The sequence below is a fragment of the Osmerus mordax genome, chromosome 14, assembly GCF_038355195.1.
Source record: "Osmerus mordax isolate fOsmMor3 chromosome 14, fOsmMor3.pri, whole genome shotgun sequence".
Classification (NCBI taxonomy): domain Eukaryota; kingdom Metazoa; phylum Chordata; class Actinopteri; order Osmeriformes; family Osmeridae; genus Osmerus; species Osmerus mordax.
Window position 1 is genome coordinate 13117668 of NC_090063.1, and position 19528 is coordinate 13137195.

The 19528-nt window shown below is 48.7% G+C and overlaps 1 protein-coding gene across 1 annotated transcript in view; it reads right to left on the reverse strand.

Moving 5' to 3' along the window:
* lrba (LPS-responsive vesicle trafficking, beach and anchor containing) overlaps window positions 1-19528 on the reverse strand; it is a 178324-nt gene that overhangs the window by 126554 nt on the left and 32242 nt on the right. The window contains exons 10-22 of the mRNA XM_067249692.1: window positions 18103-18236; window positions 17217-17325; window positions 16647-16799; window positions 16074-16242; window positions 15733-15812; window positions 15530-15592; window positions 14435-14532; window positions 13932-14024; window positions 12448-12556; window positions 11740-11821; window positions 9201-9324; window positions 8415-8607; window positions 177-1877 (exon numbers count right to left, since the gene is read on the reverse strand). Of these exons, the coding sequence (XP_067105793.1) occupies window positions 177-1877; window positions 8415-8607; window positions 9201-9324; window positions 11740-11821; window positions 12448-12556; window positions 13932-14024; window positions 14435-14532; window positions 15530-15592; window positions 15733-15812; window positions 16074-16242; window positions 16647-16799; window positions 17217-17325; window positions 18103-18236 (3108 nt within the window). The remainder of the gene's footprint in view (window positions 1-176; window positions 1878-8414; window positions 8608-9200; window positions 9325-11739; window positions 11822-12447; window positions 12557-13931; window positions 14025-14434; window positions 14533-15529; window positions 15593-15732; window positions 15813-16073; window positions 16243-16646; window positions 16800-17216; window positions 17326-18102; window positions 18237-19528) is intronic.

The following is a 19528-nucleotide window of genomic DNA, read 5'->3' on the forward strand; positions in this document are numbered from 1 at the left end:
ATGATACAATAAGATCCCAAGATTCGTTCTTGGTGGATGTTGTTTTATAGTTGGGTTTGGTAGGTCTCAGGCATTATAATTCACCTCACATAATATGAATGTTATATATCAGTCAGAAAATAATCACACACTCTGTAGAGTTACTGGTGAGACTGAAGATATTACTTATCACATACAATGGTAGATGTTCCCTTCAGTTCCAGTCTCTCCGTGTCCGAGGCTATACTGGACACATCTAGCCTAGCGATCTTGATCTCTTTGGTCTTTATGAAGGAAGATGAAGATGAGGAGGCTTCTGGAACGTCCTTCCCTGCTTCAACAGCACCAGAGGTGGGGTTCTGGACGTCTGTGCTGGGGGTCCCTGAGGCCTCTTCTACGGTTGTGTTCTCTGCAGGTAGCGGTTCCGGAGCTGGGACGGCTGCTGGGTCTGGGGTCAGAACACTGGAGTCTGACGCTTCTGTGGCCTCCGAAGCTGCAGGTGGCGCTGTGGTGTCTTGAGCTTGTCCTGTGGTTGGGAGGTCAGTGCTGGAGGCAGTCGTGTTGTCAGTCTCGAGGGACTGTGAGGTACTCTCCTGTACTGTTTCTGCTGATGGGGTCACCTGACTTTCCTGTACTGCTGATGGGGTCACCTGACTCTCCTGTACTGCTGATGGGGTCACATGACTCTCCTGTACTGCTGATGGGGTCACCTGACTCTCCTCACTGTCTACTCTTGCATCGTCCTTCCCTTCATCTGCCCTACTCTCTTTCTTCTCCTCCGTCTCCACAACTGTCTTTTTTTCCTCCTCAGCTTTTACCTCCTCTTCAGGCTCCCCCTTATTCTCCACCTCCTCTTTTTTCACCTCCTCTTTCTCCACCTCCTCTTTCTCCACCTCCTCTTTCTCCACCTCCTCTTTCTCCACCTCCTCTTTCTTCACCTCCATCTTCACCACTCCTTCTAAATTGTCCTCCTTTTCTCCCTTCTCCTCCTTCGCTTTTTCATCCTTTTCTCCCTTCTCCTCCTCCACCTTTTCATCCTCCTCTGCTTCATCGTCGGCTGTCCCAGAGGCAGAGACGTAGGACTCCTCCTCTAAACTGTCCTCGACATCGCTAGAGCGGAGCAGGTCGCTAACGGACGCCGCGTCCACGAGATCCTCGGTGAAGAGCGAGGCTCCGCCCACCACCCCGCTGGTCTCCTGGCAGGCGGAGGCTTCCGAAGACGGCGCCTCTTCCTTGGTATCCTTCGTCGGTTCGTTCAGAGAGTTCTCCTCTGCCACCGAGGTGGACGTTTCTGCCTTGTCGTTGTCCGTTTCTGGTGCCTCGGGGTTTGCCGTGTCATCCGTTTCCGTGGCGACGGTGCTAGGGGCAGCTTGGGCATCGGCGGCGGCTTTGTCAGTGGGGTTCTGAGTCTCAGTGGGAGCCTGGTGCTCGCTGACCTCAGGACCAACTCCATCTGCTGCTGGTCTGTCTTCCTTAGTCTTGTCTTCATCATCTTCCCCCTCCGTGGGAAACTCCTTCTCTTTAATCAGCTTCTCTTCTTCCTCCTCAGCCATGGCCAGGATGTTGGACACGGTGACAGGTGTGTGTCCCCGCTCGCCTTCGCCCTCTGGTGGACTGGAGGCGGCGGAGGTGGAGGAGGGCGTCGCAGAGGCGGAGGCGGGGTCGGCGTCTGCGCCGGCTCCGTCCCTGCTCTGGGCTCCAGCCTCGTCCACGGTGAGCTCGATCATGGTGGAGGGCGCCGTCTCCTCGGGGTGCTCGCCGTTGGCGCGGGTCAGCAGGTCGGAGACGCGGCTGGCGCCGGACACGGTACGGATGTGGGCGTCGCTGCCGTCAGAGCCCAGCCTCTGGTATTGGCGGAACATGTGCGAGAGGCTGTCCTTGTGTTGCTCAAAGGTCACCTGGAGACAGACAACACGGAAGGGGTCAAGGGACACACCGTGCCGGTCTGCTAGTGCCAAGCACAGGAACAAGCTGGTAAACATTCTACAGTGATTTAGATTTACTAGGAATGTGGAAGCCTTTAAAACAAATGCACAGTCTTAACTCCTGTTAGGATTGTAGTTTGTATTTTTTCGAATTAATTAATGTCTACTGGTCATTCACACCGCTCTCTATGTGATACATGTTGACCTTCTGATAAGACTGGACTGGTCTGGCAGTTGAGGAAGAACACATCCATGTTAGCCATCAAAGATTATCAGCAGATACATGTGCGTATGTGCTTGTGTGTTCGTGTGTGCAATGGCAGTGTTGTGTGGAGAATGTGTGTGTCTGGCATTGGCAAGTTCTCCTGCTCCTAATTTAGCAGCCTGCATTAATCACCAGGCTCTGAGGACAGAAAGTCAAAGTCTGGTCCCAGGGTTGGGGGGTGCAGCTGAACACACTCTGCAGTTTTCCCCCTTCAGGGCATTTCAATGAGAGAGAAGAAGGGGTGTGGGGGGGGGGGGGGGGGGGTTGAAAGAAATGGATTGAGAAGGTATGGAAAGAGAGAGTGACAAAAAGAGAGGAGACCAAAAGAACCTGATTATTTGTAATTAATTAGCCGTTATTGTGCTAAATTAGCCTGCTACAAGGCGGCCCATTAATCTTCGCTAGCGGGAAACAGTGATTGGTAATCCATAGTTGTTTTCTCAGAGTGCAGGGCCCGCACTATATGCATCAACAGTCACAAACACAGCCCATCTATGGGCTAGTGATTACACAGCTAGGCTTCCAATTTCCCCATTAGTTTCTGCTTAATGTGACATTTAGCATTTTTTTTTGCAATTAGCGATAAAAGCATGCATGGTTTAGCGCTGGAAAACTGTGTAGAGTGGTGCGGTGCAGCGAGTTAAGTCACCGAGCCGGGGATGACGGCATTTGTGCATAAATATGATGTATGCCGGCCTTAAATGGGCTCAGTGGAGATAGAGTTACACTTAGAACCGGGCTATTTTACAGAACGTCTGTGGTTTTGAATGTGCGCTCAGTGCTACTATACGGGCACGGAGCTTTGGGTGGGCTATGTGTCAGCACCGGTTTAATGTAATTTCATTCTGGACCGACGTTTTGGCGGGGACAAGGTGGGGTACGGAAAAATGGTACAGTGCTGTAGAAAAACAGTGCAGGCTTTGCTAATGTGACAGCTAACATGGTATTAGCTGGACACTTCTTAGCCAAATCATACAAATGACTCCCAGTGTGTGGTGAATGGCATAGTTCATAGTAAAAACACAAAATGCTATGGTAAACATTACAGCATCTGAACACCTGTAGGCCCGTCACATTCTTCTTCCACAACCTCATTCACACATTAAATATATGCACATTGTAGCCCACAAATCTGGATGGATGACAAATGTCCAGAAACACAAGCTAAAGAGTTACAACTAAACAGATCGATCGCCACAAAGTGAAATCCCCAATTTTAAGTGTAATCTTCTTTTAACTGCATTGACGCATGGTAGTCTGATGAGGTGAGGTGGGGGGGGCTGAATGCTGGTCTGAGATCAGTGTGGACCCCCAGTGTCAGTCTATGGGGTGAGGGCTCTGGGTGGCTGAATGCTGGTCTGAGATCAGTGTGGACCCCCAGTGTCAGTCTATGGGGTGAGGGCTCTGGGTGGCTAAATGCTGGTCTGAGATCAGTGTGGACCCCCAGTGTCAGTCTATGGGGTGAGGGCTCTGGGTGGCTGAATGCTGGTCTGAGATCAGTGTGGACCCCCAGTGTCAGTCTATGGGGTGAGGGCTCTGGGTGGCTAAATGCTGGTCTGAGATCAGTGTGGACCCCCAGTGTCAGTCTATGGGGTGAGGGCTCTGGGTGGCTGTGCCCTGGCCCACGTGGAGCTTAACAGTTCAGAGTCTGGGAGTTGCATTTAGATCAATAGATAAGGAGCGACCGCAAAACAAAGGGGAAAATGGGGAAGGCTGTGCGGCGCTAATCCGGTTAGCTAAATGCAATCCCTCGTCCCCCTCCTCCTCCACCCACAAATCAATGACGGCTGGTGCAGTTCCACACAAGATGGAGCTCTCCTGCTTCTTCTCTGGCCTCCTCCTCTCTCCCCTGCCACCCTCCCCTCTCTCTTTACCACTGCTTGTCCCTGCCTCTCTTCCTCTCCCTACCGTATCTCTGGAGCCTCGTTTCCCCCCTCTTTCCTATCTCTTTTTTTGCAAGCTGTAGTGGTAATAAGACTGCAGACCAGGTCTACTGGAAGCCAGAAAATAGATCACTGCAACCCCATGATTAGAACGGCGCGAGACTTTGTGACCATTACCCAGTTCTAGTGAGCGCTTAAAATCGCATTGCCATTTCAAGGCCAGAATAGTGACGCTGGATGGAAAAACTTAAAACAAGAAGCCTATTGACGAATTAAATGGGCGAGAGTGATGAGCACAAGTGTATCTATCACCTACTGCCAATGAGGATGTTCTTTCTCCAGTGGTGTGTGTGTGTGTGTGTGTGTGTGTGTGTGTGTGTTTGTGTGTGTGTGTGAGGGGGGTCATTATCTGACACTGGTCAATGGTCTGTCCATGTATTCTCTTTCCTCCCTCTTTTGTGGGCCTGTCGATCTGTCTATGCCGGCCCAGGATTCCACAATACCCCGAGTCTACAGGCTGCCAGGAGTACAGCGCGTCTCAATAACAGTGGCACCCATCTTAACCCTGGATCCATACACACGTCTTGTCTTTCCAATGAGCTCCGGATAGCCCGAGTGTTCCGTACCGGACACAATGGAGATCGTTACAGCTCAGCTACTGTTGGTGTTTAGGGTTCAGTTGGTGTTTGTTTGTTTTCCCTTTGTAAATCTTTAAAGATCACAGGTGATAAGAAACAGCTCCTAGGCTGGCTTAAAGGACGGGGAGACCTTCATCAACGAGTTTCTCTGTTTTGGGGGAGTTGTTCCTGGCTGTCTAGCTCCTTTGTGTGCCGAGCTGAGGAAAGGGGGCACCTTGTGGGGATGAGGTGGTGTGTGAGAGTGGGGGGTGGACGGGGGTGTGGGGGGGGTGTTTGTATGTGTGGGTGTCTGTGAGTGTGGTAAAGGGATGTGGGGGGGTGTTTGTATGTATGTCTGTGTGTGTTGGGGGGGGGGAGGGTTGTGTGTGTGTGTGTGTGTGTGTGTGTGTGTGTGTGTGTGTGTGTGGGTGTGTGTGTGGGTGGGTGGGAGGGGGAGATGTTGGTGTCAGCAGCAAGTCCACCTGCTGCAGCATCTGTCCATTCGTACAGTGCATGGCTCATTCTGGTTCGGCAACACGGACATGCATGTGAAGAGTCTACGCTCTCAGTCAAACAAAGTAGGAAACAGACTTAAGCTTTTCGTCAAACATAACTGTCAATAACTGTTACCATTGTGCCCCATCTCCTGTGTGCATCTACTGGCTACTCTATGCAGCCTGTTTACAAACTGCAGGGAGGCTTGTAAACCATCCGAATCACTGGCATCTGGCTTGTCGTTGCCTTAACTCAGGCTGGATCTAGGGTTAGGGTCTAGGACTGGGTCTAAGACAGGGTCTAGGACTGGGTCTAGGACAGGGTCTAGGACTGGGTCTAAGACTGGGTCTAGGACAGGGTCTAGGACAGGGTCTAGGACAGGGTCTAGGACAGGGTCTAGGACAGGGTCTAGGACTGGGTCTAGGACAGGGTCTAGGACAGGGTCTAGGACAGGGTCTAGGACTGGGTCTAGGACAGGGTCTAGGACTGGGTCTAGGACAGGGTCTAGGACAGGGTCTAGGACAGGGTCTAAGACTGGCACTAGGTCAGGCAAGGTCTGTTGCCACCGCAACATAGGCAATAAATCAGCAATAAAATCCTGACTACAATCATCACACTACATATCACAATTTATTTATCAACAGCAGCAGCACAAGCGGAAGGTGGATGCATTGAGGGAGGTGTGTGTGTGTTTGTGTGTGTATTTATGAATGCGTGTATGTATTTATCTAGAGACTCCCAGCAGGCTTGTTATATTAACAAAGCCTTGTTCTCTGATTGTGGAGCTCAGATGAATAGTCAATGTGTTCACACACAGCTTCCTGGAGCCCTGAAGTGAAGCACAAGAGAAGGAAATGTGTCTGTACTGCTCGTGCACACACACACACACACACACACTTGCACGCACACGTGTTTGAACACACCTGCATGAAGACACACACACACACACAAGAAGACGAACATATCAACACACACCTGCATGAACACGCACGCGGGCAGGCACATGTGCGCGCACACACACACACACACACGGCCCCGCAGCTGTGGGAGGAGAGAGCAACAGTGACAAACAGCCTTGGTGCTACAAAGGTGGCAGGAAATCTATCAAACGGGACAATAAAATTGCAATTGAGTTTCTTTAGCTTTTTTATAGCAGATGCATGTATCTTGATGGCTAGCGCCCGCTGCCCCTATCCATTTCACAGGCTGGGGCCCTACTGGGGGTGTGTGTCATTGTGTGTTTGTGTGTGCTATTGAGTGTGTGGATGGTGAAGGAAAGTGTGTTTGTGCGTATGCCTAGTTGTGGGAATATTTGGTGTTGGCGTGTGTGTGTTTATATGTGTGATTGTGTGTGTGTACCACTGTTTTTAGATCAGCGCTTGGGCTTTCGTAAACAGAGCCAAGCAGAAACAGCATTAATCTTGTGCAATTATATGAAAAAGGCAATTACAGGCCTTGTCTCGCTTCGAGAGCAATGATCAATTTCTTTACACACTTGTACAGCGGCAGGTTAGCTGGTGTAAACAGTGAGTGCTACACCCTGTGTGGAACCTGCTAGAACAATAAGCAGAGGTCTATGGAGACCCCCACGTGAGCAAGCTGCTGTTTATAAACTGGGAGTCACTTTGGGTTAGTTGTTGCAACTCGGTACACTGGTGAAATTGGAACAAGCCTCCAGTATGTGAGCATCTAGGACTCAGCACTGGATTCTGAGGATTTCTGAAATTACATTATTTGGAGGCAATGTTGCGATAATTGTTACGATCGTGAAATATTTAAACGCTGTTGTTTCTACAAAATTGGTGATAAAGGAGTGTAATGCATTATTTCTTCACTGCTGATCATTTTGATTTGGATATGTTTAATTTGGATATTTTGTAAATGTTTTGTTTAATTATTGTGCAATATATTGTGGCCTGCAAAGCAACAAATGTACACTATTTAGAGATATACTATTAGAACGGGAAACAATAGTGAGTGCTGTGTTATTCTGAACAGTCGGTCCAAAGCAGTTGTCTTTTTCTTAGCTCATAATCTCTACAGCTGCTTTGCTAAACGCTGGCCTTGCTCAGGATAACAGAACTCATCTAGACCGATCTGGATAAACAAATAAACCCTCTCCCTCCAGCTTCTGGGCTGGTTCCACAGGTCCGAGGTGAGGACACAAATAAGAGGACAGTAGGACAGTCCCTGAGCTACTGGCTAAACAGTGTAACTCTGCCCCCTAGTGGCGGAGATGCCTTACAACACCCTGAAGCGTCACAACACGGCGGCACCCATCCACCTCCACGAGAAAATATACTTTTCCGACCTCGCCAAAAAAACTGGCAGGTTTAAGAAATTCCCAAGACCACAATCTGACATGGAGCGAAATTACTTCACTGCCCTGGACCTGAGTGGAGTAACACAATATCAACACAACATTTTTAAGCAGACCGACCTTTTCAGATGGAGTTTTGGGGGGAAATAGGAAGCGCCAGGCGTTTATTTTTAACTGTGCGCCGTGCAAAAGAGCTGAAATTCTAGACCTAAATAAATGAAAGGAACAGGCCTGATTCCAATCAGGTTTCCAAGCTGCAGAGCTCACATCCGAAACAGTGTTTGGTTTTCCCATAGCTGAATCTGATGAGCACTAACAAGTAGTGCTATATTACTGAGCATGCATGACACAGCCAGGGTAGCTGAGGGGAGACTCTGAGAATAGGCCCTCAGTCTCCTCTAAGGTGGGTTTAAGTTCTTCTGATCCAGGAAGTAAACCAAGGCGCTGACTGCTCCCATTGAGAGTTAGTTCAGACTTGATGTGTGAGTGGCCTGATACATTACATTTAGTCATTTAGCAGACGCTCTTATCCAGAGCGACTTACAGTAAGTACAGGGACATTCCCCCCGAGGCAAGTAGGGTGAAGTGCCTTGCCCAAGGACACAACGCCATTTTGCATGGCCGGGAATCGAACCAGAAACCTTCTGATTAATAGCCCGATTCCCTAACCTCAGCCATCTGACTCCCTGATCCAACCTGGATCAGGGTTTTAAGCATGCGTGCCTGCGTCCAACATACGTCACTGTAAGAGAGACGGAGCGAGTGAGGGGGAACAATAAGAAAGAGAAGTCAGGAGACAAAGAGAGCGAGGGAGATGGGGTGGAGGAGATAGGGGAGTGAGCGAGGACAGTTCACAGAGGCGGAAAAGAGAGCGGGGAGACAGATTGTGTGTGCGCGTGTGTGTGTTTAGGTGCTAATGAGCGCTCTGACCTTGGAGTGGGTGATGGACAGCGTGTCCACCCACACGCGCCAGCCGCCCCACTCGTACTTGATGGCGTGGTAGAGCAGGATGCGGAAGATGGCGTACACCATCTCTGTGATCTTGTGCTCCTCGCTGTTCCTGGGGTTGATGAAGCACAGCGAGAGCATCCACTCCTGCCACACGGAGCACTGCAGCAGGCTCCTGAGGACACACACACACACGAAAAATGTGTGTTAGGCTGTGACAGGCACAAGATGCTCATAGACATGAATGACATGCACTGCATGTGAAGATTTACATCAACAGAGCCAATAGCACCCCCCCCCCCCCCCTCAAAAGAATGGATCAGTATTGGCTGGTTTACTTATAAGAGAGCTCCTTTAAGGACAAAGTGTGAGTATTAAACTGTTAGTGCACTATGAGATGGTAGCTGTCGCATCAGACAGAGCAGGCATTAACCTGGAAATAAAACCTGGTACAGTATAGCACTGTTCTCCAGGGCGGGCAGTGTGTGTGTGTATTTGCCGAGACGTGTGTGTGTGTGCGTGTGCCAAGGAAGTGTGTGTGAGTGTGTCTGCATGTGTGTGTGCCAGAGAGGGTTTTCCTATGTGTGTGTATGTATGAGGAAAGTCTGTGTGTGTGCATGCTCCAGAGAGGTTTGTGTATAACGTGGGTGTCTGTGTCAGAGAGGTTTGTGTGTGTGTGTGTGTGTACCAGGAAGATGTGTGTGTGTGTGTGTATCAGGGAGATGTGTGTGTGTGTGTTTGTGTGTGTGAGTGTGCGTGTGTGCTTACCTCCGGTTGTCACGGCTGTTGTTAAACAGTTTGATCATGTCGGACAGGAAGATCCTGCGCACCTCCATGGTCTCAGGGGAAGGGGGAGAGTTCTTCAGCAGGGCAGCGATCACCTTCAAGATCTCTGTCAAAACACACACACACACACACACACAGCTTAGCTGCTCCACTCCACACAGCCAGGCACCCGAGCTGGGCTGAGGGAAGTTGTGCTCTGTACAGCAACTGTGTATCGTGTTGGATTCCATTTCCGAAAACCATATTGCTAATGTTTCTATTGCTATAGGGTTCAATTGCGATTTTTCTATTATTATTGGGTTCTATTGCTTTAGGGTTTCTATTGCAATTGGGTTCGAAAGCAATTATGTAATATTACTATTGGGTTTTGTTATTGAGAGTTCTAATGTTACAGGGTTATTTATACTGTTATTGAGTTGTATTGCTAAATAGTTCCTCTCTATTGCTAAGGCTGAGAGACAAAGAATGTTTTTTTTATTGAATGCAGTTCCACCACTGTGTCCATGAAGATTTCGAAATGAGCATTTGCTCACCCCAAACTACAGCACAGGCTAATATACTTTGTCAGTGTCAGGGGATCAGTGTTGGAATAAATCTGATCTCAACTCGACAATAAAATCAGACATTCATGGAAGCGTGTGTAAACGGCTTCGCCATAAACCACCTCTGGTCTCCAGGAGAAATCTGAAAATCGGCGGGAACAACCCAATATATACACATACCAAACACACACAAAAAAGAGTCCAAAGAAATGTGCAGGATAAATCCCTGGTCAGTGATCTGTATCACACTGTGGTGGTTTGGTATTCTATCAAGAGGAGGAGCCTTCCCCTCCTGACCCCCGCAAGCCGCCTTTAGTTAACCCAATGAGACTGGCTGTTTAGATGAATTATGTAGACAATGTCCGTGTCCATTTGCTTGAGTAGATAGAGTGAGAGAGAGTGAGAGAGAGTGAGAGAGAGAAAGAGAGGGGGGGGGGGGTGCTTGGGTTTCACTTGTCTTGCACTAGACCTTGGCGGTAACCCATACCCCCATCGCCTCTCCCTCTCCCTCTCCCTCTCCCTCTCCCTCTCCCTCTCCCTCTCCCTCTCCCTCTCCCTCTCCCTCTCCCTCTCCCTCTCCCTCTCCCTCTCCCTCTCCCTCTCCCTCTCCCTCTCCCTCTCCCTCTCCCTCTCCTCTCCCTCTCCCTCTCCCTCTCTCTCTCTCTCTCTCTCTCTCTCTCTCTCTCTCTCTCTCTCTCTCTCTCTCTCTCTCTCTCCCTCTCCCTCTCTCTCTCTCTCTCTCTCTCCCTCTCCCTCTCCCTCTCCCTCTCCCTCTCCCTCTCCCTCTCCCTCTCCCTCTCTCTCTCTCTCTCTCTCTCTCTCTGACGGATTTTTGGATGCTCAAATTATGAGTCGCTGAAGACTCGCCGGCCAGAAAATCCCTCCGGCATGTACACAGTACCACTATGGGATAGAGGGAGAGGAATGGAGGTGAAGAGAAGAGGGGGGTGGATTTTTTCCACCCTCCATTTGGTCTTGGTTCCCCCTCCCCCCCCCCCCCCCCCCCCCCCCCCCCCCCACGTTAATTTCAGAAAAAACGATACTTCCCAAGCACTTTTTGATTGGCTCTGACGTTACTAAAGACTGCAATCAGGGGCCATTTTGGGTCTCGGCCGCAGATGAAATCAGGAGGCACACGGAGGAGAGGAGAGGAGAGGCAGACCGCCCAGCTGCTCCTTCAGTCTCCTAGCTCAGGGGGGCTCAGATGCAGATGCTCGCTGGCTGGCTGGGTAATACACATCTACAGCCATGATAGACTGGGAAATGGGGAGCACTCTAACAGAATAAAGGTTTGTGGGTAATCAATGTGTGACTGTATGGACCTTGCCTGTCAGATTAGGGCTGGTTTTAAAGTAAACCTTGGCCGTGATTACGGCAAGCTAAGGTTTCAGTTTTTCGGGGGGACGGGTTTAGATTTCCGTGTGTGTGTGTTTCTCTGTGCAGCTAAGCACTTTGATTTCCACATATGAAAAGATTTTGAGAACTGCCATTCCAAATTGGAGGTGAGTAATGGTCTGAAAATACTAGACCGAGAACAGGATGGGACGGTGAACATTGATCAAAGCCGTGAGCTTGCTATTCCAGCTTGTTATGTTGCATCATACAGAAACTAAGCATGCCATTTCTGCTCGTAATGAGAGCCCAGAATAAAAACACAATTCCAGCAGAGAGAAAACAGTGGGAACTTCTGGAAGTATTACTTGAATTTCCAGGATAGGAATAATAAAAGCACACATCAAACAAGGACAGGGTCGTATTTCTGGCTTCATTTATGGTGCTTCTAATGGCCACTGCATACTTTAGGACAGTGAAGTGCAACAATGGCTTTAAAAAATATATATTATCACTTCTCTACTGCTACGTTCTGATACAATTTAAAACGTTTATTATAATTGTCTTTATCTACACTAGTAAAACAAATTAAATGTAGCCTACGAAAACAGACTTAGAGGATATTACTACTTGATGCTGCTACTCACGTGGGTTGAGGATCTTGACGGTGGAGTCTGGGTCTGGATGCTGCTTGTGGATCACTTGGGTGCAGATCTGTTCAGTCAGGATCTGGAGAGAGGGAGCCCAAACACTGATCACTCACAGCCACTATGCACTGGGCCACACACAAACCATCCATCACATCCACAAAACATGGATTTGAGGAAAATAACCAAAGTTTTAAAGTTTTGAGATTTTGGACTGAAATGAAGCTTACTACAGTTCAGAGTATGGCACATTGATGCACTGTAATGTTTTCTACGGGTTCAAAGACATGATGCAACATTACTATATCATTACAATATAGCTAGATAAATTAAACATAGACATCTTTCAATTGAAAATATGGTTGTTCGCAGAACTAAAACTGGTTTTAAATGTTCTCAGTGTTTTTTGAAACTAGGAGGTTTATTTCAGGCAATGGCAAAATTTCAGGACGTGGTGATAAGGTACTTGAACAAAAACAATAACGTTCAAATCAAACAAACCATCAACAGGTACAAATGTTCTGCATACAATACACACTAATACTATGGAAATTTGTTTTGCGTAATTTAGTAAAGCACAAAGCAAGCAAAAGTGGATAACATGAATAATTATAAGTATTACACCAGACAGACACCAATGAAGATAACAGTAACACACACAAGTGTACATACACACACACACACACACACACACAGTCGTAGACTGACCTCAAACAGCACGTTATAGGTGGTCATGCTGAAGGGGCTGGAGTGCAGCATGAGGCGCTCGGTGAGCAGGGAGAAGAGGCCGTGACCCAGCATGACCTCAGCCTTCCTCCTGTGGGTGGAGTCAACAGGTCAAAGGTCAACCTCCCCTTTACTGTACCATACAGTGCATCACACTATTCTGTCAAATACTGTGCAGAGCGTTGAACACCCCCCCCCACCACCACCACCACCCCCCAAATTTAAAAAAAGCTATATTAAATTAGCTCACAGTTTAAACAAATAATTTATCTTCCTTGGTGACAAGGAATTTCCGAGGTCTGTGAATGACGAGAAGGGCTTGATGGAATTTGAGACCCACGGACGTATAACTCAGCAGAGCTCCAGAACACAGTGTAGTAAATGAAGGAGGAAATGAAGGAGAAGCACCCTGCTGGGTACCAGTGACCCGGCAGGATCCGGACCAGACACATCTTTCATCTCCAGAGTGTCTGTACATACTTGGGGAAGATTACTGGAAAAATGGGCCTGAATGTCAAACACCCAGAGTAAGAGTCGCTGTACTGAGGAGGGCGGGAGTGAAGGCTGAGCCCAGGGCTGGGGCTGGGGCTGGGGCCAGGGCTGGGGCTGGGGCCAGGGCTGGGGCTGGGGCCAGGGCTGGGGCTGGGGCTGGGGCTGAGCCCAGGGCTGGGGCTGGGGCTGCAAGGATTAAGGCTAGGGTAGCAGAGTTAAGGCCAGGGCCAGGGTTGGAGGGTTGGGGCCGGGGGGCTGGAGCTAAGGACTGGGACCAGAGACTCAGATGGGTCTGGCGTGGTACTGCAGTTTGGGACCAGGAGCCAGGAGGTTCGGCCAGGGAGCCGAGGCCAGCATGAGCACTGATCAAAAGGTTGGAGATCAAACAGAAAGAGAGCGGCGAAATCGAGCCGTACCTCCCCCCCCCCCCACCACAACCCTGCATCTCATCCAGCAAACCTCTCCTCCCGCCCTCCCCTGACAAATTCAGACAGCAATCTTAATTGCTTGGAGAATCAAAGGGAGCTTTAAAGTGGATAATTTGTTATCAAAACAGTTCTCGGCAAGAGGAGGCTATTGACTCCGGAGGAAAAAGGCTTTAATACGCTATTCATTTTATGGCGGTGCACAATTGGGGATTAGCTATCGACCTTTGCTTGAACGAGGACTGCTTTTCCAGCAGATACCTCCGACTTGGTGAAAGGGATTTTGTATATATGCTACTGAGAGGCGACCATTTTGAAAAGGGCCTTTGATTTCTATGAACAAAGTGTAAAACGAATCCATGATTGAATTGTATGAAATACACAATGTCATGCGAAAATTGTGTGCCGCATAATTACATTATTTTTAAATCACTGTGTTTGACAAGAAACATTTTTTGCAGACGATGCAGATGACAAGTCTGGTATGCCTCCTAAAGTTATAAATCTGTATCTGTGAGCGTAGAGGACACAGACCAATGCTCTTCTTACTTTGCTGGTAGGTGCTTGAGAAAGTAGCCCATGACCTTGAGTGCCTGCACTCGAATTCCTTCACTTTTGGATGCCAGCAACTTGTAGATGACCCTGAACAACAGAAACAGACAGTAAGATAGTGAAAAAACAAAGACTATTTTTTTTTTCATACTTTATTCATTATTTACAAATATAAATGAAACACCACACATAAAGCTTCAGCTGACTGGTTCAATATTTATTCTATTTTTATTCTTCCCCTTGCGGTACCGATACACTAGATTAATAACACGGACGCACAAACACACACAAGACGGATGACTCAGCATGCTACCGAGTGCGATTATATCAATAACCTGGACAGTTTTTCAAATGAAAGCAGTAAAATAACTTTATTAGCTTTCGTGTCATCTGGCTTCATTTTGATGTTAAGAGAACCAACCTCGCACGAGCCGTACTCCCTCCCCGCTGAAGCGAGAGGCCGCTAAAGGCGAGAGACGGAGACCAGAGCAAACGTTTACCGTATCCCGCTGCGCTGGTCGAAGGCCTGGACCATGGAGCCGGGGTGCTCCGACATCAACGCCACGAGCAGCTGCAGCACGTCCATCAGATTGTCATCCTGCAGAGGTCCGCGCCGGGGTCAAATGTTAGCGTTATTAGCGCTATGATAAACACCCCGGCTAATGGAGCCCGCAATTAGAATAGTATAGCCTTTCACGATGATGTCATGGAAACCACCGCGGGATAAACATTGCTGGAGAAGTCTACTGGTCGGATCATCATGCTAAGGAAGTTTAAAAGTAAGGCCTACGCACAAACATATCCATGGGTGTGCATGGGACTTTTATTTATAAATGTGCAAATCAAAAATGCATAATTTTTGATCTTCTTAATGTGTATATTCAGAATTTTTACAACTGCACATAAAACTACTCATAACTCTTTTTTCTAGAGAAGGTATCCCATAAGGATGCTGTGAAGTTCATTTCAGTATTCAACCAAAAGGTCACATTGTCTTAAAAAAAAACTCTGCATGGTTCTTCATCCCAATGCTACAGAACAACAGAGCACTACGTCACACTCTGTTTTCCACCAAAAAAAAAAAGGAAAGGTGGAAGTAACGAATAACGCCAGGCCAAGGAAGTCTCTGTAGATAGCTACGTTCCGCAGCAGAGGAGTTACCCTCTGCACCCAGACTGCTGGAGAGCCGAAGGCTGCTTGTTCTAGAACCTCATTACTGTTCTAGAACCTCATTACTGTTCTATGCTTGGGTGCTTTCTAAACACTCCAGCTTCCGTCTAGAGGGCTGGGGAGGGCAAGCTTGGCAGCGGTTGAAACACTGCAGTTTCCCTGTGTGAGGGTCGGTCTGTCAGCAGAGAGGACAAGCAGAAGACCGAGGGGGGAGAGATGAAGCTGTGAGGTTAGGGTGCCACCTAGTGGCCACTTATATACTTAGGAACAAAAGTAATAAAACTTAATAAAAAAAGGACTATTTGTGTGTTGGTAGGTCTGAGGGATATAAGGAAGAAGAGGTTAGATATGAGGGTGAGAGCCCATGTTTGCCTCCTGTATTACAGGTCTGTGTGTGTGTCTAGCAGCAGTGTTGTGGGTCCTACCTCGTGCATAGTGAGCAAGTAGTTCAGAATGCTCTGCAGCTCGTCCTCCTTGACGCCATAATCCTGGAACACACACGCACGGTCTATCAGTCTATCGTTAGCTAGTAAAAGCCATCGTTGTGGAGGATGGAAACCTCCGCCAGGTGTGTGTGTGTCGGAGAGCGGTGAGGACCGTGTGATGGAGGAGCAGCGGGCGTGTTTACCTTCATGATCAGCTGCTTGATGAACAGCAACAGGAAGGCTCTCAGAGAGTGGATCTCCTTCTGGTTGGGTCTCGGACCATCTACACACACACACACACGCGCGTGCAACACACAAACACACACAGGATTGAGGTGTGTGCGCCGGGTAAGGTATATGAAGGTACACTAAAGCACAAGGAGGACTGGATGGTCTGCCCAGTCATGTGTAAATAGAATCCTGCTCCACTTCAACAGAGCATGAATAGTGTGTCTTTTGTACATGCACGTGTAGTATCTTTGTGTGTCATGTGTGTCTTTTATCCTTCTTGTTGACGGTATGCGTGTCGTGTGTGTGGTCTCACCCAGGCCCTTGGGCGTGACCCCGCTGCGGTCCTGAGGGTTGGTCACCCAGTAGTAGTACTTGAGGGTGTGCATCACCTGCAGTACCGTGCCCACCCTGCGGATGGCGTTGTAGATGGTCACGGTGCTGATGAACTCTGTCGACAGGTAGGTATACAGGGTCAGCTGCACCTGTGGAGGAACACGCAGAGGGACGCGCACACACACACAGCATGAGTCTGGGGTACATTTCTGTGTGTATGGTTGTTGTACTGTTGTTAACCAGAGGCTTGTGAGTTTTCCATTTTAATATGAGACGGTTCTCCTCTCTGTTTACTGACACCAGCGTTCAGATGCTGGGAGGGAGGGATGGAGGAGGAGGAAACCAGGGGCAGAGTGTGGAGAGGAAAGCGGAGGTGTGTTTGTGTGTGTGGCATGATGACTAAGGTCAGTGTGTGCATGGGTGTTTGTTCTGACAAATGTCAGTGTGTGTGTGTGTGTGTGTGTGCGGACAGAGGTCAGTGTGTGAATGTGTTTTTCAGTGTGTGTGTGTGTGCGTGCGTGTGTGAGCGCGCGCCGGGTCTTATTGGCTGTACCTTGGCGGGGGCATGGATCCAGATGGCCGGGTTGAACAGGATGTGGTCACACAGCTGCTTGAGCAGCAGGACGCCGTTCTGCAGGTTGCTAAGGTAACGGGCGAAGGCCAGGACGATGTCCAGCACGGGTCGCGTCACATGCACTTTGGAAGACTGGAGGGGAGGACGGGGAGGGAGGGAGGATGAAGGACGACAAAAAGGTAGAGATGGAGGAGAATATACAAGCAAAGAATGGACAGAGAGGGAGGGAATGTGTGAGCAGGACACACACAGACACACACAGAAAGGGAATGTGGATGTGCTCTCAGTCTAACAAGCCCATAACAGCTACAAGCTCAAAACACTCCAACCAGGAAACCTCCATTAGAAGTGTGAGTAGGAGACATTGCCTTGTTATCGCCTCAACTAGAGCACAGGGCAGCAATTAGGACAGGGCTGTGGTGCGAAGGGGGAAGGACTGTGTGTGTGCAAGACTCCTTTGAAACTTTTCAGACCCTGTGTGTGTGTGTGTGTGTGTGTGTGTGTGTCTGTGTGTGTGTGTGTGTGTGTGTGTGAGAGAGAGTGTGTTACCTTCTCCAGAGTGTAGCCGATGACCAGAAAACCCTTGCAGGTGAGGACCTGCTCTTGCATAGCCACAGAGTTCTTCAGCAGCTCCATCACAAATGACAGTAAAGTGCAGCTAGGGAGGGGGAGAGAGAGGACAGGAGGGAGAGAGAGGACAGGAGGGAGAGAGAGGACAGGAGGGAGAGAGAGGACAGGAGGGAGAGAGAGGACAGGAGGGAGAGAGAGGACAGGAGGGAGAGAGAGGACAGGAAGGAGATAGAGAGAGAGCAGGGGAGAAGGAGTGTAAACACACCAGCCACCAGTGAAGCCACACTGCCACTGCCAGACTGGCCCCAAACACTTTCAACATCCCTACTGTGACGGGTAAGAATCACCGTAGGTGGCTCCTACTTCAAATTCTAATTTGATTCCATTTTTATGTTATTTTTTTATGCATTTTTAGGAAAGAGACTGACAAGTGCAGAGTGGACTCTCTCCCGCCTGACACCCTGGAGACGTCAGAGAGAAACTAACGGATCTCAAGAGTGACTCATCAGCTGCCAGATCACGTTCATTACCATTCACCCCACTGGCCCCAGACTCACTCACAATAATGGCATCATGAATTTATTATCAATGCTACAATGAATAATAAAAGGCTATGCTTTACAATAACAGATTGTGCTGAACCAGTCCAGAGGCGCTGTGCTACAGTATAATGAACACCCTGTGAATACCATAATGATGGGTTGTGAATAATGAAATAGTTTGGGTGGAAGCGTGATGAATGTGTGCACAGGTGTGTCTCATGCTTGTGTGCACTGTGTGCATATACAGTTGGTGTGTCTGCGTGTAGTGTGTGTGCATGTGTATACATCATTTGTTTGTGAGTGTGAGTGTGTGTGTGTCCTACCAGACAGAGGTGTCCAGCTCGTGGCTGGTGTGCTGTTGGTAGTCCAGCTGGGAGAACAGGGGGAAGAGCACTTGCACCCCTCCGATGGAGTGTATCCCGCTCTGGATTGAGTGGGTCACCACCGCCTTGACATCCTGGAGGACAACAGCATCCACACATACAAATAACAAGATTTACCAGAAATGCAGATATATATTTTTTTATTTTGAATACAGTCTGGTGATTATGTAAACTGGGCATGGTTAAGGCTTTAATATCGACAGTTTGTTTTGTCTTTCTGCTCAGATCCTCCCCCGGCCGCCACCCCAGTTGCCAAGGGAGACAGCCAGAGGCAGGTAAAAAGGTTATGTTGCCATGATGATGAGACCACTGTCATCCAGGTGTGTAACCCTTGAGGGGGCGTTCGTTTAATAAGTGAGGCGACGGGAAGCTCCTCCAGGCCACGCCTTGCTGGAGAAATGACTGTGACTTTGCAGAACCTTCTCAACGTAGAATGACTTATTCTAAACCTGGACCTGTCAGAATAACCAAACTGTCGTCACTGGAAACTCATTGACATGTTTGTCCAAATATGAACACTAACAATGACTTGATGACAGAGCATGTTTGATCTGGAGAGAGGGTGGGATGGAGAAACGCTTCACGGAGATGGTGAGGATGATCATTTAGGTCAGCGTGTGTGTGTATATGTGTGTGCATGCGCTGTAAAACACGAACGCACAAAGGAGGTCATGTGTTTGCTCAATGCGTTGGGAAGCACAGGGACAAAACTCAATTACTGAGACAGAGAGAGATAGAAAGAGAGAGGGAGAGAGAGACAGAAAGAGAGAGAAAGACAGACAGAGAGAGAGAAAAAGAGAGAGAGAGAGATAAAGAGACGGGGAAGATAGAGGAGGGGAGAGAAAGAGAGGAGAGAGAAAGTGGGAGAGAGGCGTGGGAGGAATTGAGAGTAATGAAATAAAAAGGACAGCTGTGTGTGTATTTGATTGTGTGTGTGCGCATGTGCTAGTGTGTGTACAAACTTAATGGGTGTTTAATCAGGTGGGCACTCTCCCAGACAGCCTTCCCTCCCGCCAGTGTGTGTAAAAATCAACATTTACTTGAGTTTACTTGACAACGAACGCCACTCGTACAGGAACACCCAGGCAGACAAACCCAGCGACCTACAGTCTGAGGGGAGTGTCATCAAGAGGACCCCTTCAGCTTTCACACATCCAGAATGTGAACACAAGCATCAGTTGTCCCCAAATATGCCCGATGTCTCCGATTAAGGTACAGTGGTTCTGGGCAGGTGAGCTAGATGCTGTCTGGTTCAGACCGGTTAGATCCACCTCAGAGGGAACCAGCCTGTTAGAATGAAGGGGGAGGGCCTGAAAAGAGTCACCCCTATTATCTCTGGAAGAAATCATTGTCTGGGAGGAAGAGA